The following is a 27,433-nucleotide window of genomic DNA, read 5'->3' on the forward strand; positions in this document are numbered from 1 at the left end:
AAGTAAATTATTACCCCAATTCAAATACTAGCCATAGGCTTTAGTCTTCTTTCCAATAAAATACACGTATCAACTATTTCCCTCATTCCTTAACGAGAGCACAAGCACGAAAGGATGACACAGAAGTCACTTTGAGCACCTCTAGAGAATGCACACCTGAGGTAATATTATTCATCAGTATATAAATCACATTTACTAATAATATCAGTTATTTACAGAAGCAATAATTGCTTTAGGATACTTCAAGGTACAAATATTTATCTTTACTATTAAAATTATTAAATTATTAAAATTCAAGATAAAAAAGATCATACAAACCAAAATTTAACAGTGAAAAAAATATGGTGAAACGTTGTGTCTAAATTATTTTTTTAAAAGAAACAGGCATTAAAACAGGTTTCAAAGAAAGAAAGATATCATAGAAAACAGTAATTCTGTATCTGAAAAGAAAAACACCTTAGCATTTGCCCAGAAGACACTGCCTGAACCTCCCATCCATCCTTCTAAATTTGGGGAGTCTTAAGAAATCCTGTGTCAGCAATCAAAGCCAGTGCTGTAACCCAACTATAGCAATCCACTTTCAAAATTCTTAAAAAACCCATTTGGGGTTTGTCGGTAGGAGGTAAATTAAAGCCTTATGTACTGAGAAGCAAATAATTTGAAAAATGTACAGGGGCAATGAACCCTGAAGTTATCAGGCATCGAAATGACTATAAAAGTGTTTTGTATAGTTTACCAAGAAGATCCAAATTTTCTATTTTTCATCTATTTTCTAAAAATGTATAAGAACTGTTAAACTTGGCCCTTGGGCTTAAAACACTACTTATCAACTGTTAATTTACCCAAGCATCTTTTCTAGTTTTTAAGTTGAAATAAAATCTATATGACATCCAAGTAACTGAACAGGACAGATTTTTCTGAATCAAATTAAACAATGCAATGATTTTCTGGTAGCAAAAATACATTACTACATAAAACATTTATCAGGTATTCTTAAGTGGACAATAAAAAAGAAACCTGAATTAAACTGAAGTCTAGTAATATTAAGGAACTAATCTCAGAAATGTTGCTACAAGTCCTAACCACTTTCAAAACAGAATTCTACCTCCAATATACAGATCTATTCAAATAGGAAAAGGAAAAAATCCACTTTCATATTAACTATTAGGCAAAAAAAAAAAAAAAATCGTCTTCGTAGTTGAATTTTTAAAGACGCTTTCTATAAAGAGACTACTTAGTACCATGCTGAAATTTTCAGTAACTAGAAAATTTAAATGTAGTCAGTATGATGGGAATATTTTCTTTGGTCTCTTTCAGGTCTGGGAATATTTTAAGTCTTGAGTTATTTTTACATGCTCTTCTTGAAGGAACTGATTTCTCTACCCTTAAGTTTTGTATCTTAAAATGTTTGAGAAATGATAAAAACAGAAATAATCAATTTTCTTTTTCAACAGGGGGGTCCATGCAAGGCTACCTTTGTCAAGAGTATATAAGAGAATACCATCTTAAAGCTCATTTTTAGATTTTTTTCAATTGTTTTACTACAAAGAATTTAACAAAGAAGTTTACTAAATAAATAACAGACTTGAGAAACAGAAGAATTCTATAATGCCTTATCCGACCCCAAGTCTACTAGCCCAAGCATCACTAAAACTAGTTAAATGCTAATTATACAAGAGGCAATTTGCCAGTAATTGAAAAACGCCTACGAAATTAACAAGTGAATACTATCTGACACAAGAAAGCTGGCAATGGTTATAGAGGCTTTTGCCTTCTAAAACCAGAATCAGAACTCAAGACGATTAATCAACATTTTAACACTTCCCATCTGTAAGCTCAAGGTAGTGCTTACTGTCACTTGACAAGTTGCTTAGCATTGCAAAATTTGATAATTCATGTCTTACTGAATTTTTACTGACTTGGAAGAAAATAAAACACCAATTAAAAGCAGATGTCACCTTTAATTCTAACTGGCTGACAAAGTTCTAATTTTTTTACCCAGTGCAGAGACAGAACGCCTGTAGATGACAGTTTGGACAGTTAAATATTTAAAGTCACTGATATCCCCCCACAAATTTGCAAGTGATTTTCCAGAACTTAATCCCATGGGGCTTTTTTATCTGGCAAACATCCAAAAGGAATAGTTTCAAGTAGACATCTAGAAGGTAAATTTATTGTTACATTTTTGCAAAGGCTACAAATACTGATCAGAACATTACTAAGCTAATATCCTCAAGATTCCCAGCTTTATCTTCATAAACATAAAAAATTTTCCAAAAACCACATTGCTCCATGTTGCTCCTCTATTAAAATCTAGCTTAAAAAAAACACAAAAAACTAGTATAAAGATTTAATAAACTGTGCTTAACATACATTCATGTTTAAACGATCCAAGGGCTGGGCTTCCCTGGTGGCACAGTGGTTGAGAGTACGCCTGCCGATGCAGGGGACACGGGTTCGTGCCCCGGTCCGGGAAGATCCCACATGCCACAGAGCGGCTGGGCCCGTGAGCCATGGCCACTGAGCCTGTGCGTCCGGAGTCTGTGCTCCGCAAAGGGAGAGGCCACAACAGTGAGAGGCCTGCGTACTGCAAAAAAAAAAAAAAAAAAAAAAAAGATCCAAGGGGTAAATCATATCCAACTGAACTTACCATAACATAATAACAATCTGATTTGAGTACTGATATTTTTCAATGTCTTTCAATACTGTATTGTTAGTCATAAGTTCACTCAATTTTGCTTCTACTGAGTTCTGAACAAAACTTCTTAAATTCAATGTTTTGAAAAACACCACAAAAATAAATAAGTAGACAGACTGATGACCATACTAACACCCAACTGACAACATTAATATCTACTTTCCTGCAATAAACCCAAATTTCCATATATATGTAAATAAACTTAAAATGTATAAACAATTACAACATTATTAACCTTCTAAAGATAGCTAGGCTAGTGTTTCCTAATGCTACTGTTTCTATGCATAAAGTAACTTAGAATAAAATCCTGAGATCTATAAATGCTTCATTATAATACAATAGGTTTTTCTACAAGAAGAAAACTTCTGGATTTTCCCAAACATCCCGATTTCAAAGACACTATAATAAATAGAGTCCCGGCCCAATGTCCAGCAACACTGACCACAGCCTCCACAGATTACCCCTGAATGATCTAAGCGAGCTTTCAAAAGCCAGAACAAGCTGCTACCAATCAGGCAAAGAGGGAAAATGAATCCCAGAAGGAATCACCACAGAGATCCCAGTCATAATAACAGGGTCCCTAGGAGCTGTAAAGGCCTAGCAAGGCTTTGCTTGCGTCTACTCTTTACATAACAATCAGACTTGGCTTAGCAGTCAGAAGGGGTAAAGGAACCAGGTTGATCCTCTATTGTTCACTTCCTAGGTCTAACGGAGTATTTGCACTTTAACAGAAAGTCTGTCATGAAAGAAGAATTTGACGAAGATGAAATGGAAAGGTGGTCACAAAAAGGGGATTTAAGGGAGTGGCCTACCTGTGACAACTTTTGTAGACCTAATCTTTGCATTTCCATCCTGCTTCATGCATTGCTAATCAGAGATCCACTGGAAGCTTCAGAACCAACTGAAAGGCCTGGCAGGGTATTTGGCTTTCCATTCTTCTACTCTGTTTATTCCCAATATATATTCATCAGGCTTAGAAACAACTCTTGAACAAGGGCAGCCACTCAGCAATGAAATGTAAATTACTGACATGTGCTGAAACCTGGACTTGCCACCACTAATGAGCACATTAAAGGAAAAATGCTCACTAGATGACTGCAACCTTTTTACTGAACCCAGTGTGCATGGAAAGCCACAATTCAACATCAATTAAAAGAGCTAGCTGCAAAACAGTAACAGAGCAGCCCTGTCACCACTTTTAATACCTCAGAGACCAAAAAGCTAAGACAAACATGAAATTTTTACACTTCATCGACTAAAAATGTCGTGCAAAACATTATCGTAAATGTGGTCCACTGCGGTTAAGATTTGTGAATCACTATTTCAAACAGTTTCTTAAGAGTGAAGAAAATAAGATATCTGGTGGTTTAAAAGAAAATCAACAAGGTATTAATCTATTGCTTTATTCATTAATGCAGTCAACAAATTCTAGACTTAGTGATCTAAAACTCACCAGAGACTTGGCAAGACTAAAATTATATAAAGCTTGTCAAGAAAAAATTTATAAACCATAAACTAATGATTTAGATCTCAAAATAAGCAAAATACTTGGTTTATATGAGCAGGGGCTCATATACAGAGAGGCAAAGACTATTATTTATCATAATCTAATCTGCAATTTAAAATGGAAAATTCTGAAATAAAATGTGAACAGACATCTAGTAGCTATTATTAATTTTTAAAATATAATTTTCACAGTTAAAATAAATTTTTAATCAAAATTTCAAAGTAAATGTGGCAAAAGAATGAATGAATAAAGGTATCATTAGTTAATTTACTATTAAGTTATTGTGTGACAAATATTTTTCCAAAGAATACTATAATACAAGTCAGCACTCGTAGTATTAACATGTTTGAATATAATTTAATCTTTCTTTGATGACCTAAAAAGCATAGCCGATTCTTAAATGCCCTAAAAAATTAATAACAACAAATACTGTACAACAATGTTAAAAATCTGGTTATTTTTCTCTTTGTGGTTTCTGGCTAAATTTAAGTTTTCTATATAATGCTGTGCAGTTAAACTCCAGCTTTTTAGAACCCTCAGGGCTTGAAAACACAACAGGCTTTTACTCAAAAGAACTGATAACCTATTAGTATGTGATTAGGAAAATCATTTTATTTCTGATTCAGTTTCTTCATCTAAAATTTAGAGATAATGATACTGCAGAATATACACAGGTGGGGGGAGCACATGTGAAACCACTTTTTATACTATTTGACAATCCCCTAAACAAGAGAGTCATTAGTTCACTAGGAACCCAAGACCTCATTCCTCTCCTATCAGAAACCCATTTAACGAAGTCTTCTCTCTTATTCAGAAGTATACTTGCCTATCCATCAGGAATCCAGGAGCTTTGACTTTCTTTCTCCTTGAAGAAAAGGTACACCTGTCCAGGTGATTCCCTCAGAGGATATAAGTATGTGTCTACCTTCTACAGGAGATATACTTCGGCATTACTGGTTACTTTTTGACACCTCAGAAGGATTATTTTATCTTCTATCTCTTCTTATTCCTTATTTGATATCTTTTAGTATCTGTAGTTCCTCATCCCCACTGCTGTTTTTAACCTCTACCAACTTCTGTTATTGCTACTAAGGCCCATACACGCCACTCACTAGAACTGTACTGGTCAAGGCCTCAGAAAAGGGAGGCCTCCAACACGTGTCCCTGGTGGCTGAAGCAGCTGCCACATGCTGACTCACCCAGGACAGCCACACCTCAGACTCCACTGCAAACTACCACCGCTGCTTTCCACTGTTCTCTTTTTTTTTTTCCTATGTGCTTTTCTTCTTATTTCAACTGCTTCTTTTCCTCACTTCCAGCTTTTAAGGGGAAAAGCTTAACTTTTGCAGACAACTCTTTATACAGTCCCTGTATCAAGAGGTCTAACAAATTATAATTATAAAATTATATAGTTATAGTCTGCCGGGAAAAAATAATGATGGGTGAGAAAAAAAACAAAAAGGTGAAAACTTCTTAAGGTTTTATTTTGTTTTGCTCTACAACGAGTTGTACAATCTCTTCTTCAGAGGTAGTACAGCCCAGAAAATAGGAGTACAGCCGATGCTTGGGTTCAAATCCTTGCCCAGGCACTAAGAGCTGTGTGAGCAACTTGCTTAAACCCAACTTCCTTTTGCTTCTTTTACCTATAAAGACAGTACTATCCACTTGTAGGGCTATTATGAAAAGCAAATGAGTTAGTACATGTACAGTGCTTGCAACAGTGCCTGGCACACAGTAAATACTCAAAAAAGTTAATTTGCTGAAGGTAGAAATCTCATCAATTTATATCATGGTCACAATCAACCTTGCTGCTTGTACTCTTATCTAAACTCACATTTCCTGTTTGTCTTTCTCTACTATTCACTTTTAAAATTCCTTTTGCTTTTAAATGGTGTGATAAAGAATAATAACAGCAGGAATGATGATAAAAATCACAGAGAGTCTTTATACACTATACTAATAAGTACAGGCACAAATTAAAACTCCAAAGCATAAAGACGGCAAAACAAATTTACCATTATATATATAAGGAAGACATCAGACTTCCCTGGCGATCCAGTGGTTAAAACTCCACGCCTCCACTGCAGGAGATGTGGGTTTGATCCCTGGTTGGGGAACCAAGATCTCGCATGCCACACAGCACAATCAATCAATCAAGACACAGCCACATTATACTAAAAGTCATATACAGAAATCCAATATATGATTTTCTTTCATGCAAAAGGAATTAACAGGAAATAACAGATCCTAACAAATACTTGTTAATTTTTTTAAGCAATAAAAATATATTTCAAATTAGCTTGGTGTGAACAGCAAAGAGGTTAAACCTATTTCTAAAAGTCTGTCTCGTTTGTTTGGAAATGTATGTAAGCGATTCCATTAAAACTGAAGAACTGGGACTTCCCTGGTGGCACAGTGGTTAAGAATCCGCCTGCCCATTCAGGGGACATGGGTTCGATCCCTGGTCCGGGAAGATCCCACATACCGCACAGCAACTAAGCCCATGCACCACAACTACTGAGCCTGTGCTCTAGAGCCCATGAGCCGCAACTACTGAGCCCGCACACACAACTGCTGAAGACTGCGTACTCTACAGCCCATGTGCCACAACTACTGCGCCCATGCACCGCAACTACTGAAGCCCGCGTGCCCTAGGGCCCATGTGCTGCAACTACTGAAGCCCGTGCGCCTAGAGCCCATGCTCCACAACAAGAGAAGCCACCGCAATGAGAAGACCGTGCACCGCAACAAAGAGTAGCCCCCGTTCACCGCAACTAGAGAAAGCCTGCATGCAGCAATGAAGACCCAATGCAGCCAAAAATAAAATAAAGTGGTTAATTGAAAAAACAAAACAACAAAAACTGAAGAATTATTAACGATTGGTAAAATGGTAAATAACAGGAATTCAGAAATGAGTTAAGTAAAGGTCCTTGACTGACATCTAACTAATTATAAAGCCAGAAAAGGATGTGGTAGTGGGTTGGGAAGGGCAGTCAGACAAGTCTTGCTCTTTCTTCCTAGAATGCTCTTCTCCCATGAAGTCCCAGTTTACAGGTCACCTTCTCAGAGAGGTTTTTTTGGCACCACTTTATCCAAAGAGGCCACATGTTCACCTTCTGGCACAGTGTTTCTCAAACTTTTTGGGACCAGAATCTCTTTACAGTTTTAAAAAAACTGATGATCTCAGAAAGCTTTTGCTTATGTGTGTTATATCTATCAATATTTACCATATTAAAATGAAGAAAATGTTTAAATATTTATTATTTTTAAAAGAATAAACCCATTTAAATTTAACAATTAGAATTAACAAATAAATGAGTAAGAGTGGAAATGTTTTATATTTTTTGCAAATCTCTACCATCCGGCTTAATAGAACACAGCTGGATTCTCCTATCTGGTTCTGCATTCAATCTGTTGTGATAACATACATCATGTAGCCGCTGAAAAACTCTACTGCACAATCGTGAGAGAATGAGGGGGAAACTATTTTGAAAACAGTTTTCACTTGGCAGAGTCTGTGAAAGAGTCTCAGGGATCCCCACATGCCAATACTCTATTGCATCATCCACTTGTGTTTTCTTTATAGCACTCATCATGATCTGAGTCTGATTCATTTATTATATGCCTCCCTGTACTAGAAAATAACCCCATGAAAACTCAGATTTAAAAAAAAAAAAAAAAACTCAGATTTTTGTCATGTTCACCCTGAATATATGTAGTATCTAGAACAGTGATCAGTACCTTGGCACTCATGCCAGAAAGTATGAGGTAAACCTCCTATGTAAATGAAACAGTCTCTCTTCCATTTTTGTAATCCATCCAAAAATAATCCACATAGATTCTTAACCTTGCTAGGTAAACTCACTTGAGTTCACCTGTTTGGTTCCTTGCAATTAGAAATCATATATGCCATCAGTTGAAGTGGCTCATCCTACCGTACTACATCCTTTTTCCAAACTGTGCCAAGTGTTAACGGATATTCCGTGAGGGCAGGGAATTAACGGTCTAATGAAGTAACATGACAAAGTAAGGACTTCTCAAATTTTTCTTCTATTGTAAACAAAACGCAATGAATCAAAATGTGATTATTTCTTTGGGCAGTTAATCTGTCTTGGAGATAATTTTCTCTGTCTACTTTAATCCAAACATACATCATAAGAATAGAGCATGGTAAGAGCTCTTTGAAAAATGCAGTTCTATGTAATAGTCTTCGCAGAAGTAGCCTATCATCGTAAGACATAAAGCATAAATACTTTAATGTGATACCTAGAATAATAAAAGTTATGTGGTTTTTTTCTTTTTTTTGCAGTACACGGGCCTCTCACTGTTGTGGCCTCTCCCGTTGCAGAGCACAGGCTCCGGACGTGCAGGTTCAGCAGCCATGGCTCACAGGCCCAGCCGCTCCGCGGCATGTGGGATCTTCCCGGACCGGGGCAAGAACCCGCGTCCCCTGCATCGTCAGGCAGACTCTCAACCACTGCGCCACCAGGGAAGCCCCTAAAAGTTACTTTTTATTGCTCTACATTAAGCCCTTTTAACAAGTGGATTTTTCTTTTTTGTATCCAGTATTACACAGGAGGGAGTTTCTTATGTATCTACCCTCTAGCCTAATAACCAGTTTATACACATGAGAAGGATTCTTCTCATGACTCTTTGTGATGGCTATGCTTGCGCCAACATGAGATAAACCAAAACGAGCTGGAAAAACTTAATGTTTTTAGATACCATACTTTGACTTTAATTTGGTGTCTACTCTATTAATCTTAAGAGATAAAGACAAAACATTGTTCTATTTCTTCTGCTCATGAAAATATCAAGTATAATTAATGAAGAAGACTAAAAGCAGACATTTTGGTAACAAAGGAACATTCCAAAGACAAAGGCTGAAATCCCCTCATACTGGATGGATGTGAAGAAGAGATTTAATGTCTCCCGTGTTTAATATGTTCTCCAAGACACTCAAGTTAACACTGAACCCATTATATACTGTATGATATTCCAGCCTCTCGGAACAATATAAGATTAAAAAAAAAAAAAAAACTATTTCTTCTGAGCTTAATGTATTTCCTTTCATGGATTTCTTTTCATGAAAAGCTTCAAACATAAGCAAAAGTAGACAGATGGTATAATAAATTCCCAGTTATTCATCACTCAGATTCAATTATTGTAAAACTGATATTAAATTTGTATTTCAGCAATATTGTAACCAAGTTAGCCTTCTAAATATCATGCCATTGTACAATTAATAATATCAAACACTGAGCTAATACGTGATACCCTAGTGAAATATACTGACATTTTATATATAACATATAAATATATAACTCATTCTGTCTATACACTCAATATATTTTATATAAATTGTGGCGTTCTAATCAACAGCAGCATCTATCATTTATCATCAAAACATTTCCTTACAAATGAAGTATAACGGTTAAGAAATGTACCATAATTTCTATCTAATGATATGTTATTTCTCTCAACAACTGTATTCCACAACAAACTACCATGTGAAAGACTGAATAAAAAGTTAAGAAAATGCACACATCAGCAAATACGCCCTAAGTATGTGGGAAGTACACACATACACAAGAAAGGAATACTCGCTGCTAATGCAAATTAGCATATCACACGTTGTATTCAATATGGTACCTCAGAATCTTTGTAACAATATCTTTAAATAAGGTCCAGTCCAAAAACAAAGCCCCAGAAATGATCTCATTATTTCTGCCTCTTTGCCCATTTTAGATAGCGTGCATTTAAAAGCATAATTTTAGAATGTATCTGGGGCGGTAGGAATCATTAAATATATGTAACCGTGATAATTAATATCACTTCATTTAATCCAACAAAATCCTCAATCTATTACCTTTATTAGAATAACAACAAAAATCTTTCCTACTAAATTCGAAGCATAAATGGATAAAAATAAATAAATGCGTAAAAATAAATTTTAAGAGATTACAAAGTTACTATAAGTTAAAAATAGCATTACAACATTAAAACACAGAGAGGCTACTCAAAGTGCCCCTCCTACATTTATTTCCAGAATTCCAAATTTTAATTAAGCAACTTCTCTCATCTAATGAAGAGTTAACTAGCACGTACTGAAAGGCTGCTGAGTGATACAGAAGAATTTCAAAGTATAATTTCCACCTTCTACTCGTGTACAAATTGGGTGACAATCAACAGATAAACAAGATGTGGTACATCCATACAGCAGACTATTATTCAGCCTTAAAAAGGAAGGAAATTCTGACATATGCTACAACATGGATGGAGTTTGAGGACATTGTGCTAAGTGAAATAAGCCAGTCACAAAAGGACAAATATTGTATGATTCCACTTATGAGTTACCCAGAGTAGTTAAATTCAGAGACAAAGTATAACAGACATTACCAGGGGAAACATAATGTTACTATTTAATGGGCACAGAGTTTCAGTTCTGGATGATGAAAGAATTCTGGAGATGAATACTAGTGACAGTTATACAATGTATCAATAAATGTACTTAATGCCACTAAACTGTACACTTGAAAATGGATAAAAGGGTAAATTTTATGTTATGTATGATTTACCACATTTAAATATAAAAATAAACTTTAAAAAAAATTCTTCTACATAACCTAAAAATGGACCAAAATAAAAATCAATATTAATTTCAACTGAATGATATTTGGGTCATTAATGAAGGAAATATCTTAACTCATTTCAAACATGTTTAAAGGAAAATTTATGACTTTTTCCATGGAATTGATAATATACGCAGATGAAATACATATGACAACGCAACATAGAGGATGGAGATGGAGAGAGAGGGAAAGTGGGCTACATGACTGCAAAATTTCTACATTGCACATAAAATGGTAAAATACTAAGTTCAAGTAGACCATACAAAGTTAAGGATGTATATTGTAACCCTTAGGAAAACCACTAAAAAATGTAAAAGATAGATCCAGTAGATAAATTTAAATGGAATTCCAACAATTAAAATAATCCAAAGAAGATAGGAAAGGAAAGCAGAAGGAAAAAAAGAGGAGACAACCTGAAAACAAATAAAAAAAGGGTAGACGTAAGTCCAGTCACGTCAGTAATTTATTTATTTATTTATTTTTTGCGGTACGCAGGCCTCTCACTGTGTGGCCTCTCCCATTGCGGAGCACAGGCTCCGGACGCGCAGGCTCAGCGGCCACGGCTCACAGGCCCAGCCACTCCATGGCATGTAGGATCTTCCAGACCGGGGCACGAACCTGTGTCCCCTGCATCGGCAAGTGGACTCTCAACCAATGCGCCACCAGGGAAGCCCACATCAGTAATTTATTAAATGGTAATAGATTCTACTGAAATTGCACAGTGGTGATAGTTACATAACTTGGTGAATAAACAAAAAAATCAGACTTTTACATTATAAAAGGGTGAGTGTTATGATGTAAATTGTATCTCAGAAAAAGCTGTTATTAAAGAAAATAAATTAAGGCAACCCAAAAGCTTAAAAGACCAAACACCACAATTAAACAATACAGATTATCAGAATGATTAGACAAGCATGGCCCTCCAAAAATGGGCAGAAGACCTAAATAGACATTTCTCCAAAGAAGATATACAGATTGCCAACAAACACATGAAAGGATGCTCAACATCACTAACCATTAGAGAAATGCAAATCAAAACTACAATGAGGTATCACCTCACACCAGTCAGAATGGCCATCATCAAAAAATCTACTAACAGTAAATGCTGGAGAGGGTGTGGAGAAAAGGGAACCCTCTTGCACTGTTGGTGGGAATGTAAATTCATACAGCCACTATGGAGAACAGTATGGAGGTTCCTTAAAAAACTACAAATAGAACTACTATATGACCCAGCAATCTCACTACTGGGCATATACCCTGAGTAAACCATAATTCAAAGAGAGTCATGTACCACAATGTTCACTGCAGCTCTATTTACAATAACCAGGACATGGAAGCAACCTAAGTGTCCATCAACAGATGAATGGATAAAGAAGATGTGGCACATATACACAATGGAATATTACTCAGCCATAAAAAGAAACAAAATTGAGTTATCTGCAGTGAGGTGGATGGACCTAGAGTCTGTCATACAGAGTGAAGTCAGAAAAAGAAAAACAAGTACCATATGCTAACACATATGTATGGAATCTAGAAAAACAAAAAAAAGGTTCTGAAGAACACAGGAGCAGGACAGGAATAAAGACACAGACATAGAGAACGGACTTGAGGACAACGGGGAGGGGGAAGGGTAAGCTGGGACGAAGTGAGTGGCATGGACACATATACACTACCAAATGTAAAATCGATAGCTAGTGGGAAGCAGTGGCATAGCACAGGGAGATCAGCTCGGTGCTTTATGCCACCTAGAGGGGTAGGATAGGGAGGGTGGGAGAGAGACGCAAGAGGGAGGAGATATGGGGATATATGTATATGTATAGCTGATTCACTTTGATATAAAGCAGAAACTAACACACCACTGTAAAGCAATTATAATCCAAGATATATTAAAAAAAAAAAAAAAAGCATGACCCAACTACATGAGGGCTACAGGAGACATGATTTCAAAATAAGAGTCAGATGGAGAAAAACAAATCCTGCCAACAGTAAGCATAAGACACTTGAGAGTCTTCAGAGTCAAACATTAAGCAACTTGTCCAAGATCACAGGGATATGAAGTGGCGGAGCAAGAACTTTAACTCTGACTCCAGACTGTGCTAATACTGCAGGGGAGGGAAAGGAGAGGGAGAAGGAAAGCTAGAGTATAAAATTCAAACTATTTTAACCTCAAGCAAAGGGCAGAAAATCCCAGCCTCATCAAATCCCAGATTCTTAACCTTCCTATTGAAATCACCCGCCAAACCCCACAACTCTAAATGTATTTGCCTTATCTACATCCTTAAAGACTCCCTAAAAATAGAAGATTTTTCTTTTTCAGGTATCCACTTTAGAGCATTTCTACTCAGCATCATCTTCAAATTCTTCAACAAACAGTCTAGAAGCTGAACTCTAATCCAACATGTTCTCAAACATCTCAAAGGACATTCTGTTATGATAAGGGTTTTATGAAGCTTGTTTCATAGGTATTCATTAAGCCTTTTGAACATGACATATTTAAAGTCACAATTTAAAACATATTACAAAATTGCTGTCAAAAGGATAAGAGTCACCAAATCTCTCCTCTAAATTCAGGGAGACATTATTAATTCAACATAAGTATCCCAGAGAGGAAAAAGGCATCAGTGACTCTTCTGTAGCTCTACCAGCTCACTCAAGTATTATACTTTACCTATAAAGTCAGCAAAACCAAGTGAAGACAGTTACTTTCACCGGCATCCAAGATCACAAGACCAAAAAAAACAAAAGAAATACTCTGTTTTTAGACCTTAACAATGGTACACCAATGAGGGGGAAAAAGGGAGCAGAAAGAGAACAACTTCCACCAATAGTTTAAAAAAAAAAAAAAAAAAAGGTGCCAGCCAAAGCTATCAATTAAAAACAAAACACTAACAATCCAGTCTAGTTCCAATTCATCTTAGAAGTAGTGTGGAACATTTACTGAGCATGGGATTTACAGTCAAAGACTTTTGTAAGAAACTATACTCTCACTTTCTAGCTATGTGACATTGGGCAAGTCATTCATTCTGAGATTGTTCTCTCTTCTATAAATCATAATACACCACAGATTGTCATAAAGATTAAATAAGAATGTTGCAAGTATATCTGCAGGTAGGTGTTCCACATCTATTTTTAAGAGCCTGGAGAAGGGAAGAAAAGTTCTGTGCCACTTCTTTTCTTATGAACAAACAAAATCCTACTTCAGCAAATAAGAGTACCCTGTATAACAAATCTACAGCAAATTCTAGCAGGCAAACACACACGCATGCGTGCGCTCCAGAAGAATACAAATTTGGTAGCAGTGGCAGTCTCTAGGAATTTAAACTGGGGGCTGGGGTCAGAGGTTCACAGATGGAAGAAACCTTATTTTTCAATGTATACATGTGACTTAAGTTTCTGAAGATTTTACATTCTCAAATTTTTTTCACTTTAACATAATAAAATCAAAGACCTGTGTCCAAAATGGAAATTCTAATAATGTTAATGGTAAGAATATCTATGTAGTTAAAACTAGATGTCTAAAAAATACAGTGTAGTATTAACCTTTCTTAAGCCACGACGTATGTCACACACAAAACATACTTCCAGGAGCTACCCAGATCACAACCTATATAGATAAAATAGGAGTTATAAACAAATTTGGGCTTGCAAGGTCTACGGCTCTCTTTTTTTTTCCTACTCAAGAAAAAGTTTTTTTCAAATATGAGTGAATAGGGTATCATATTGATCGTTTTAAATTCACTCTAAACTATTTTAAGAACAAAAATATTGTTAAATAACATCATTAGAAAACTTGATAACTTCGTAATTTTAGTATCAGTTGCCAAGTACTTAAAGCACATTTCACAACTCTAACACACCATGGATTACAACCTCACGACAGAAGACCGATGACCTAGCAAAAGGCTTTCTTCAAATTTCTATCTACACAACCTGATCATGTGCTGCCTCTGTTATTATAAAGTGCGGGAACAGATTTCTATGGGCTTTGGCTAAGTTCCCTACAGTTATCTGGTTTTCACTGTTTGGTTTCTCACTCTTTCCAACTAAGCAAACCAGGGTACAGTTTTTTTTTTTAAGTGCTCTGTACTTATGGTCAGCCAACCTAGGTCAAGTCCTGATTCTATTACTTACCAATATAGTGTGACTGTTGGCAAGTCACTGCACCTGAGTCTCAGTTTTCTTTTTGTTAAATGGTTGCATGAATTAAATGAAATCATATATGTCAAAGTATTTTTAAACTACATTATCATGCGTGTGTGTATAGGAATAATATATCAGATTATTAATCTCAACAAGAAAAAAAATCTACACGCACAAAATACACATTAAAACTATCAGATTAATTTCCCCAAAATGCTAATTTTAATTATCTCATTCTCAAAAAAAGAATAAAAAAAAACAACTCTTCAGTAGCTCTCCCCATCTACTGAAGTAATAATTATTAACTAACACCTGTAATGATAAGGTGATTTGCCTTATCTTATCAATGCCAGATTCTGTGCTAAGTTCTTTATACATGTTGTTTCTAACTTTCACAACAACCCTACAGGGTAGGTGTCATTCTCTTCATTTTAAAGATGAAAAAACTTGAGCTATTTCCCAATTTCGCTATTATGAACCTTACAATGAACATTTTTAAAGTACATCTTTGTAGGTGAAATTCTTAAGAGTGGAAATGTTGAGTCAAAGAATATATACGTTTTAAATTTTGGTAATACCAGCAAATTTCTGGAACAAAAAAAAAAAGATAAAAGGGGGCTGAAATAATTTATACTCCCAAGAACAAGACACTTCCTGTACACTTGTCTACCCTGGATGTTACAGCTATTTTTTAAAAGTATGGTTAATCCAATGGATAAAAAAAATCTCATTATTGTTTTTGAAGTAGTTACATTCCTTACCTTGCTAAAAAGTCTCCAACAAAAGGTGATAAAAAAATACAATCATCAAACCTCAACTGCTTCCCACAGTTCCCTTCTCCACCCTCAATGCTGAGCATTCTGGATAGAACACACTATCTGTATGCATATATACACATATCTTCTAAATACATGGATAAGACCCATACATGAAACACAAATTATTGAATCTAACATAAATTTCTCATAAAGATAACTACTGTAACTTATAATGCTGTGCTGCATTAAAATATGATATGATAACATGAAAAAACATACACATAAAAACCAGAAAGATAACTAAAAACACTATGAAATCTCTTTAAATCTCATTTAATCTTTAAACCACTTTTTCCAGGGGCAGATAGTTTAACTTTTCAACCCCCTTTCGTAAACTCCAAAAGAATTTCTTTTCTTAACTCTAACAGTCCTCACAGCCTTCCACTACTGTTCCTTTACTGCTCAGAATACAAGGAGCCCAGAGGGGAAATACAGAATAAAAAACATTTTGGAAATAAAATGTGTGCTCAGCATATTAAAACTACTGAAAATTACTATTCTTTATAAGGATTATTTGTAGCTTTGAATTTTCCATTAATTGTTTAAGCAAAGACATGATTTTGTTTAAATCATGTACAGTAGGGATTCTATATAATCTGATCCCATTTCGTGTAAATTAAGCATAAAGAATAATTCGTCTTGGGCTTCCCTGGTGGTGCAGTGGTTGAGAGTCCGCCTGCCGATTCAGGGAACATGGGTTCGTGCCCTGGTCGGGGAAGATCCCACATGCCGTGGAGTGGCTGGGCCCGTGGGCCATGGCCGCTGAGCCTGCACGTCCGGAGCCTGTGCTCCACGGCGGGAGAGGCCCGTGTACCGCAAAAAAAAAAGAATAATTAGTCTTGTAAAGAAAACATACAAAGTTTAGAATGCTTTTAACAATTGGCTTATGGTACTTTCTAAAGCAAATAAATAGCACAAACTCAGAAAAAAAATTCAAGAAATCATCTTATTCAAAGCTGTTAACTAAAAACAATATACCAGATGATAAGGCACAAATAGTTTTTCTATAAACAAAGTAAATATTATGCTGATCTTTGAACAGCAATTTAAAGAAAAAGAAACAAAAAACAGAACCAGAAATTAATGAGGGACAGGGAACCTCCACATTTGATTACATTTCAAACATAAGTTACAGCATACATAAGTTATAGTAAAAGGAACTCCACAGTATTAAAGTTTAAAAATTTCTTTTCCAGACTTCCCTGGTGGCACAGTGGTTAAGAACCCACCTGCCAATGCAGGGAACATGAGTTGGAACCCTGGTCCGGGAAGATCCCACAAGCCGCAGAGTAACTAAGCCCATGCGCCACAACTACAGAGGCTGTGCTCTAGAGCCCGTGAGCCACAACTACTGAAGCCCGCACGCCTAGAGGCCATGCACCGCAAGGAAGAGTAGACCCCGCTCACCGCAACTAGAGAAAGCCCTCGCACAGCAAAGAAGACCCAATGACAGCCAAAAATAAAATAAACTTTAAAAAAGATTTCTTTTCCATATTCTGCTCATCTTTCTTGCCAAAAGTTGCTGCCAACATAGTAATCTATTACCACTATCTTAGAAATCAGATTCTAAGAATATTCCCAGTTTGAGACAATAACTATCAAATTTCAATGGTTCGTCACCAACCACACAAACAATGTTGATATGCATAACAAAATCTGTATGCAATTTTATTTCACTGTTATTTTTATGGAACTCACCAGCTATAGCCAGATATTTCAAAAGGTCCATTTTAAATGGCATACTCCAATGGGAAAAGTTTTTAAGCTAGGAAAATTATATCCCAAATAAGAATGTTGCCATGATGCACAAAAAGAGAGGTTAGTTATCACCAGCTACATATTTTCATGGTGAATAAAAACACATGGCAATACCGCTTTCTAGTTACAAAACAGTCCCTTCTGTGACAGGAGGAAAGTTTTCTTGCAGGTTATTGTTCCATAATTCTTAATCTAATAATATTTACTTAATCTTTCCATTACATTCATTGAACTCACTACGTAGAAATCATTAGAATATAAAACAAAAGGGAAACAAAGAATGAGAAGACCAAGTCTCTTACCTTAAGAGGACATTAAAATACAGAAACAATTTTTACATAATATGGAAGGTGGTATGCCAGATAAGGAAAAAAAAATTTTAATGCTCTAGAAGACAGAGGAAAGAGATTACTTCTCACCAGAAGAACACGGAAAACTAGCCTGGTAGGGGTAACATGAACTGTGCTTTTAAGAATAGACAGTAGTAAGAAATGTGGGACCAGGGGACAGGTGTGACCACTGAGGAGAGTGATGGAAAAGACAGAACAGGAGAGAACCAGCCACATTTGGGAATAGCATGCTGTCTGGTTTGCCTAAGGCATAACATTGATAAAGGAAAATGGAGGAGATAAAATTAGAAAAGCAAATGAGAAAGGAAGGTAGTCATACATTTTATACCCTTTTCTCTAACATGAAACCCCTGACGGCACAATCTTATCTTCATTTACAGAGAACTTGAACTTCTTCATAATATTTTTTTCCCTGAAGTCATTTGTGTAGCTGACTTATTTTCCACAACATGACTGTGAGTTCCTCATGAGCAGGCGGCACATCCAATTCATTTTTATATCCTTCTCAAATGCCTTGAACATAGCTATCAAATAAGCCCTTTTTAATGACTGAATAAATGCATGAATAAATATACTTGCCATATAATTTCACTTCTCCCAGACTCAGATATTCATCTATACCAGGAGCCGGCAAACTTTTTCTATAAAGGGCCATACAGTGAATATTTATTTACAGGCCACTCGGTCTCTGCTATAGCTACGCAACTCTGCTGTTCTAGAGCAAAAGCAGCCACAGACAAGAGGTAAGTGAACAAGCAGGGCTGTGTGCCAATAAAACTTAATTCACAAAAACAGGCAGCAGCTGCATTTGGCCCATGGACCACAGTTTAGAGACTCCTCACCTATACAAACTTAAATATATTATATTGTACAAATACATTTAAAATGTATTATATTCAAATCATTTTCTTACATAATGACAGAACCTCAGCCAAAATTTCAAACTAGAAGATAATAAAAAGGGGTATAAACAGGAAAATGTGGATATACTGCACAAAACCTGGTAAACCTGGACCTTTGGATACTTACACCTAATACACCTCTCCAGACATGTGTTACTATTATCCACCTGCGTGACTTTACGTCACAACTTCTTTAGGCCTCAGTTTAATCTACAGGCCTTAGTTTTTAATCTATAAAGTAAATTGGTTAAAACAGATCATTCTGGGCTAGAATTCTATGATCTTAAGAATTGTCCAAATTAAATTTATGAATTTTAAGTGAAAATTTCATCTTGAAAATGGTAATTGCATTCATAAATAATTCTGAATACATGGAAGAACAAAATATAAGCATATCACAGAAACAAAGTATAATATATTAAAATATTAAGTTAACTTAATACCTGAGATAATTGATCTAATGAGCTTTTCAAAACATTATCAATATCATATTTTAGTACCTGAAAACTAAGGTTTCAGTACCATCTTGAATGTAGTTATAAATACACCTGGAAAATCAGTTTAATAGCAAATATAGGGTCATGCACCTAGTCAGGATGGTGATATCAGGAGGATACTCCTGTCATAAAAAAAAGAATAAAATTTCCCAAAATAGAGGCAGTAGTAAGATTTGATATTAAATGCCATAATATGCAATAAAAGGGAAAAAACAGAATCTTACTTCTGGCTTCACATTCTATGCTCATGGTAAATAATTAATGAATCACTGGACTCCCTGATGTATTTAGCTAAAAGTCTGAAATGTTTAATTTTAAAAGTCAAAGTCCACACATGTTATAAACTAGGTATCATTCATTAGGTGTAATGGTGATTTTACAACTTTTCCATTTTCACGCTTCAAATCAAGACTTAGGTTACAGAATAAAAGTCTTCACTTTTCCCAAACTATTTTCAAAGAACCGTTGGGTCAATGAAAAGTCTATAACTCATCACTACCCATATTTACAAAAGCAACACCGTTACGCTGCTTTCTGAAATATAAGTTAACAGTTTCTTGTTCCTTACAAACTTACCAAACATTTGGCAAATTCTTTATTTTCTGAAAGAAATCCATAACCTGGATGTACCTTAGAAATGAAAACAAAAAGCACTTTCAGTTTTACCAATTTGCAAAACCTTTACAGTAAGCACAACAGAAAGAGCATTAACATGTTTATTGTTCAAGGGCCCTGGAGTAAAGTTACTGACTCTAACATACTGATCTGCTCTAACTCAGTTCTCCCGAGTTCGGACCCAAACGCCAAGAAATCGCCTACTTTATACTCACTTGTAGCACACTACCTGTCTTAACCACAGTCGGGGCCGTCTCCCATCACACCTGCCTGTCCACCTGCACTTGGCTATGCAATTCAACCCAACCCAAACTCTCCCCACTTTTTCTGAGACTAACTTTGGCCACAAGTCTGGAGAATTTTCTAACAGCTAGTGGGTCAAAGAATTATGTTAAAGGAAACCTTTCACAAGACGGATGAAAAACTCTTATTTCCCCTTTCTTTACAGAACCAGGAACTGCTACTTTCCCAAACCCTGGCTACTAAGCCAATGAACATATTTTATTCCTGACAATATTAATATATTCAGCCACTACCCAATGAACAGTTTTTGTCAAACCTAACTAAAATCGAAGTTTGGTTTTACCTTTTCATCATTCTCTGAATTTATTTTTCTTCTAATATCTACTCTTCTTTCCCTCCTCATCCCACTCAGCCAGTCACAACCACTTCACGCTCTCCTCTCTCACAAGCCACGTTGCAACAATTTAAATTCTACCATCCTGTTCTAACCAAGTAACTTTTGACCAAACATAAATTTAGCCACCCTATTATCAGTCAGTATTGAATATATTTCTAGGAAAATAATTCTGCTATAAGTCAAATTTCTAAATGAGTCAGTATCATAATCTAATCTAGAAGTATCTACACATTTAAGATTTTTTTAAATGCTAGACTAAGCTTTATGAACATGGTACAGAATAATTTACACTACTACATCACAGGAAAAGAGTTTCACTCCAACAGTTTCATTTCATATAAACATTCAACTAAAGATTGTATTCTGATAATCTATAGTTAAAAGAGTTTTACCTTCATTAACTCTGCTAGTAAACTGTAACATCTATAATATGCGTTCATGAATTCAGTTTTTTATTTAAACATGCATCTTACTAAAACATTTCTTTCAAAAGAAATGTGAACACTAACTGAAGCACTCCAGGCTAACTGCTGGTGTTGGCTGCTTCCATCCAATTTTAGAGATAACTCTACGTAGTTTTTTTTAACATTACATGTAATTAGTTCTCTGATAAAAACATACACATACACACACACACACACACAACGAAAACAATAACAACAACAACAACTATAACAAAACACTATTCCTGATGTCAGAACCCAGTTTTTTCATTGGATTCTACTCCAAACAGAATTGGGGGTGGGGAGAATTACTGATTTCTCCATGTAAATTATGTATATTCCATTGACACTATCAAACTAAAATAATTACCAATTGCATCATTTTTATTTCTGGAAGTATAACAAGGCATACATAATTTTTAAATGATTAAAACAGGGTCTTTTGGATCCTGTTTGTAATACATATTTTTTAATACTCTTATAACACTGAAAGGGTTAATTCTCAAAATTAATTGGGATTTCTTTTTTTTTTTTCCCCCTAGCAAATCTGGAAATGAACTGAAACTGCTCCCTGGTGTGAAAGCTGAATCCAGCAGCCACCTGCAGGATCAGTAACCAACACTGTCAGATGCTACAAAGCCTCTGATTTCCAGTAGCGAATTCGGCCACATTTAACTCATGTGACATGAACTGCAACAGCATTTTCAATCATTCTTTCTTATTTTTTTTTTTAAATACAAACTCTAGTGTTCTGCTCACTACATATGAAACAGCTGCAGTAGACAGATTCATTCAGACTCACAGCTTGGGCCCCGGTTTTCTTAATGGCTTCCATGATGGCATCCATGTTGAGGTAGCTTTTACTGGTGGGAGCTGGGCCAACACAGACCGCCTCATCCGCCATTTTCACGTGAACCTGAAGAGACAAATCTCTGCATTAACAGATCCTCCCAGCAAAAAGAACTATCTTCATCTGCAAGTATACACAAATTGCAAATCTGAGTGTTTCCCGTATCATTTATGTAGTCAGATCTCTCTCTGAATATGCACTAAGAAATTACAATGTAATAAGCTCAGGAGCTATATTAACCTTGATTTCATTCATTACAAGCCTAATCCACTAACCAGATAATTTCCATAATATTCATACAAATTTGATTAAGTAAAATCACAGCAAACAACTTTAGCCTCCTATTCAGTTCATCTATACGTAAACCTTATATCAAAAACTACTCTGTTACATGTAGCCAGGGTAGCCCAATATTTTCATAACAAGCATTCATGCCCAGTTCTAAGCAAGCTCCCCAGGAAGTGGGGATAATTAGAGAAACTGAATGAAGGGATGCAGTGAGTGTCCCTGCACAGCATCAGGTCAGCACCAGGCACAAATTAAAGCCCAGGACTAAAGAGTTCAGTATCACTACACATGAGCCAGAAAATCTTGAGAATCGTTTAAATACTCTCACATTTGATCCTCACCCATTTTAACCTTTATTCATAAAAGAACTGATATGTGCATTCAGTTCTAAACCTACTGCAAATTCAGGAATATATGCTCCATTTTTAAGACTACTTACTACACACTGTTTCAAACCTATTTTTGCTTAAGAAAGCCTAGGCATTCAATACAAAATAAATTGCTTACTTCTAAAAGAAATCTATTCTTTTAAAATGATGAAAGGGATTCATGTATTTTTGAAACGGCTTTTCCTAAGTTTTCCAGTGTAAGTTTAAATAAATTTAAACTCCGTTTAAATTTATTTTACAAGGCAGACATTAAAAACTGGAACACATTCATATACCTGGACATGTATGACCCTCCTCCAAAAAGTCTAAGGTGGAAAATATTCTTGAGTATTGCTAAGTTATATTCTTCAGATGTAAAGTAGTTTTTAAAGAAGCATTTTGTTTTAAATGAGGTCTATCAAAAAAAAAAATCAAGTCATCTTTTAGAAAGCTCAGAGTTCTCTTTATCTGTTCAATAAATATTTTCAAACTAAGTAAAAAATTATATTGTGTATTGAAAGGTTAAAGATACCTGCTACCCAAGGGATTAATAGATCAATATCTTAATATAAAAGACTCAAATCTATGCAGTTTAATTTCTTTAATAACACCCAAGGAAAGGCAGCCACGCTCGCAAAAGGATCCTAAATATTCCCATGTTCAAAGCAAGGCTCTCCTTTATATCTTGCTTATTCCCAACTTCAAGTTGCTCTTCTCCCCTCAGACCAGAATGCCCCCTCTTCTACTACCCTCTGCCCAATTCAGCAATTTTTTACAACAGCAATTTTGTTTTTGTAATTGTAGTTGTGGGTTTTTTCTATAAGAAAGAAATTGAATACTGAACAATCTTTTGAAAAAAATGCATTAGTCAGGGGCTTCCCTGGTGGCACAGGGGACACGGGTTCGTGCCCCGGTCCGGGAAGATCCCACATGCCACAGAGCGGCTGGGCCCGTGAGCCATGGCCGCTGAGCCTGCGCGTCCGGAGCCTGTGCTCCGCAGCGGGAGAGGCCACAACAGTGAGAGGCCCGCGTACCGCAAAAAAAAAAAAAAAAAGAAAAAAAAAAAGTGCATTAGTCAGGTGGGGATAAAGTATTTAAAGTTAAATCTACACTTACTCTGTATATTTTATTTCCTGCCAGGTACTACCTATTATTAAAGATGCATTTAAAGTTCCACTTCTACCACTGGGTCTTCAGATGAATCTCCTTTAATCTGAACTCCAGTAGTACAAGGTGCAAATTTTGGCATTTAATCGCATCCTGCCCAGTAATGTCATTTTGACTCCTTTACAGATTATGTCTGTTACAATTTATACACTCTCCTTTTCCAGATCATAAGGTCCTGCAAGGCAGAAGTTGTGTCTTAAATTCCTTTTCGTAAAAAATCTCTCCCAGCACAGTTTTATTGCTACAAGCTTTTAAATTCATAGATACACTTGGATGACAGTTTAATAATTTTCATTGTTAAGCCACTGTCTTTGAGGTAAAAAGCTACACTAAATTAAATCTCCAATCTTAGCAATACATATGGCAACTGAGAGTTGTACGTGGTGGGGAGGGGGATTAAAATATGTACACATGCATCCCTGTCTCCAAATTTTCTATAATAAATAGGCATCAAAAAGTTAAAAAAGGGGCTTCCCTGGTGGCGCAGTGGTTGAGAGTCCGCCTGCCGATGCAGGGGACACGGGTTCGTGCCCCGGTCCGGGAAGATCCCACATGCCGCGGAGCGGCTGGGCCCGTGAGCCATGGCCGCTGGGCCTGCGCATCTGGAGCCTGTGCTCCGCAACGGGAGAGGCCACAACAGTGAGAGGCCACAACAGTGAGAGGCCCGCGTACCACCAAAAAAAAAAAAAAAGTTAAAAAGGAGGGGAATCCTAATAATATTTTGACTTATTTACTTCCAGTCTTTTCTCTAAATATACTTTTGTAACCAAACTGCATATATAATTTTGCATCCTTTTGTTTTTTAACTATCATCATAATAGGCATTTTTCCTATGTTATCACAAACTCTTTGTAAACATACTGAGAATCTAGCTCAGAGCCTAACATTTTAGCAGATCATTAATACTGTTTGAATAACCATTCAAATAAATACATCAAAAGCAGGTCAAAACTGCTTAGGGGGGCTTCCCTGGTGGCGCAGTGGTTGAGAGTCCGCCTGCCGATGCAGGGGACACGGGTTCGTGCCCCGGTCCGGGAAGATCCCATATGCCGCTGAGCCTGCGCGTCCGGAGCCTGTGCTCCACAACGGGAGAGGCCACAGCAGTGAGAGGCCCACGTACCGCAAAAAAAAAAAAAAAAAAAAAAAAAAAAACTGCTTAGGGACTTTACAAAGAAAGGCAAAACATGCTGTTTCTAAAGGGGTTGGTTGGTTTCTTTTCTTCTATTTCTCAGAAACAAACCTTACTTTAGGGTAGAGGCCTATATTAACATCTCAAGCCCACAGTCTAAGACAGGGTCAGTACCAGCAAAAATGCTTGGCAAAGCCATTTGAAAGAAAAAAACTAGAACCCTCTGCTGCCTTAGTTCCCAAGGAGATACTTCTGAGTCAACCACGAAAGGATAGTTTAAAAAAACTTCTGAAACTCAATTTCAATTTTGTTGTTATTGTTGTTCTAAATGACTAAGGTGATTATTATTTCTTTAATAATACAAAACAAACTGCATTCAAGCAGTGCAGAGGCTCTTCTGAAGAATGACTTATCTTTTTTAAAATATTTATTTATTTATTTTTGGCTGCTGGGTCGTCGTTTCTGTGCGAGGGCCTTCTCTAGTTGCAGCAAGCGGGGACCACTCTTCATCATGGTGCGCGGGCCTCTCACTGTTGCGGCCTCTCTTGTTGCGGAGCACAAGCTCCAGACGCGCAGGCTCAGTAGTTGTGGCTCACGGGGCTAGTTGCTCCATGGCATGTGGGATCTTCCCAGACCAGGGCTCGAACCCCTGCATTGGCAGGCAGATTCTCAACCACTGCGCCACCAGGGAAGCCCCAAGAATGACTTATCTTCACCTACACTGACTAGATGTATCTGTCTCAAAAATTTCAGTATCTTGAAAAATATTGATTCCTTTTCTATATATTTCAATAGTAAAAGGAAAATATAACAATCATGGAAAGCTTAACCTGAATTAATCAATTAACCACAGTATTGCTGACTACAAGTTTCAAACAGAAAAACAGAAGATTTTTTAAGTAGCAATACTAAGTAAAGGATTTAGTCTTCACAAACTTTTCCAATAGAAAAGTTTCCAATAGGAGTTTTAAAGATTATTAGTTTCCTCCTCAAGCATTTAGTTTTATATTTGGAAAATTTTTTATTCTTTAAATAGAGGAAAATTACTTGTATCAGCCTTTTATTTTCCAAATAATGATCTAGCAGAACAAAGGATGTGCTTTTCAATTTACAGGACTGAAAAAAAATCACCTTCCTTACTGACTTTCTGTTTAATGAATTTAAATGCTTAAACATAAATAGGTTAAAAATTGTGCCTCAATTTTAAAACTTTTGAGTTAATGGAAAATTTCATATTAGTCCATTAGATGCCTAAGATATGATAAAAAGATAACTCTGCTTGGTCCCTAACCTTATCAAATAGGTTGCACCTTAGTTAAAAAGTACACTAGGCCAGATCTGAGAGGGAAAGTTTTTAAATACCTTCTAAACAAATAGAAACTGAGAAAAACAGGGAAGACAAGCAGCTTTAAAGATGTTTTTTCATGCTAGGGGATTTTTTTTTTTGAAACCTATCAGTCAATAAGATCTGCAGTCACATGGGCACTATTTACCATGTCCATGGATACTTGAGTTTTCTTTGTGACATCCTTCAATGCAAACAAAACAGTGGGTTGACTACCTATAGGACATAATACATACTAGACACCCTCCTTGCCTGAGAATAGCAATACCTCACACAATCTGGTCAGACTTTAGCATCTACCAAATCTAACCAAATTCCCGAACATCACCAACAAACAAAAAGTACCCTTAAAGACTGAAAAGTGAAAGAAAGGAATGCCAGCTGCATCAATCTTAATTTGAAGAACTGGGAAAAAAATGTTTTTCAAACAAGACAAAACCCTATTTCTAAAGAAAAAAAGAATTCTTCTATTTAATGCAAAGTGTCTGAAGTCTAAAGAGACTTATACAAATGCCAACAGACTAGTATTCTGGCACATCCTTTCTAGAAAGGCATTTTGATCCTTAGAAAATAAATAATTTTTTTTAAGTCAGTAAATATTACATTTGCTTTGATTCCATTTTGTATAACTACATGTGTAGCATCATGACAAATTTATTCACGATTATTTTTAGATGGAGGGATTAGTAACTTTACTATTTTTTCTGCTGTTATAATTTACATAATTTTTCAAGTGGTAAAACCAAAAATTAAAAATTACAGGGAAAAAGAGAGAAGGTTTTTGCCGGATGTAAAACTCCCAACCCATTTTCTACAATCTTGTTTTCACATCACAAAAGGGAACTGACCCTGAATCAATCCTGTAACCAAAACCAAGTTTTTTTAGTCTTTGTTTGGCAGGAATGAGCTTCTGAGGATATGGCAAGTAACAAAAGAAGGCAGAGCAGCATGACTAGAACCATATTCTCCTACCACTGACCCTGGTAGAATCATCCAGGGAGAATCAGAAGGGATGGAGGAGGGGGAATGAGATGCCAAGTATGAGAGGAAAACCTTAGCAAAAGCAATGTTGATGAGCTGAGACCACAGTGAAATGGATTGTGGGCTACAGCTGGGAAGAAACTGAGGTACGTTTGGAAGGTCAGGGGCAAGGGTGTTGGTACGATGGGTTGTAGAGTTTAGGAGAGGCAGAGTGATAGCTGAGAAGGGGTTTGGAGTGTGGTTTTAGCTTAAGAAAAACTTGAACAAATGCCTTTGGGAAGGAATCTACGGAAACTAAGGAGCTA

The 27,433-nt window shown here is 36.2% G+C and overlaps 1 protein-coding gene across 3 annotated transcripts in view; it reads right to left on the reverse strand.

Annotated features, from left to right (window-relative positions):
- PCCA (propionyl-CoA carboxylase subunit alpha) overlaps positions 1 to 27,433 on the reverse strand; it is a 357,444-nt gene that overhangs the window by 279,046 nt on the left and 50,965 nt on the right. Inside the window, exons 5-6 of one of the 3 annotated variants that reach the window (XM_027115896.1) lie at positions 21,803 to 21,916; positions 19,879 to 19,932 (exon numbers count right to left, since the gene is read on the reverse strand). The exons of the other annotated variants lie outside the window; for them this stretch is intronic. Coding sequence (XP_026971697.1) covers positions 19,879 to 19,932; positions 21,803 to 21,916 — 168 coding nt within the window. The remainder of the gene's footprint in view (positions 1 to 19,878; positions 19,933 to 21,802; positions 21,917 to 27,433) is intronic. 3 annotated transcript variants of the gene reach the window in all.

Source organism: Aethalodelphis obliquidens, unplaced genomic scaffold (genome assembly GCF_003676395.1).
Source record: "Aethalodelphis obliquidens isolate GAN/ISIS:26980383/991018 unplaced genomic scaffold, ASM367639v1 scaffold15, whole genome shotgun sequence".
In the NCBI taxonomy this organism is placed as follows: Eukaryota; Metazoa; Chordata; class Mammalia; order Artiodactyla; family Delphinidae; genus Aethalodelphis; species Aethalodelphis obliquidens.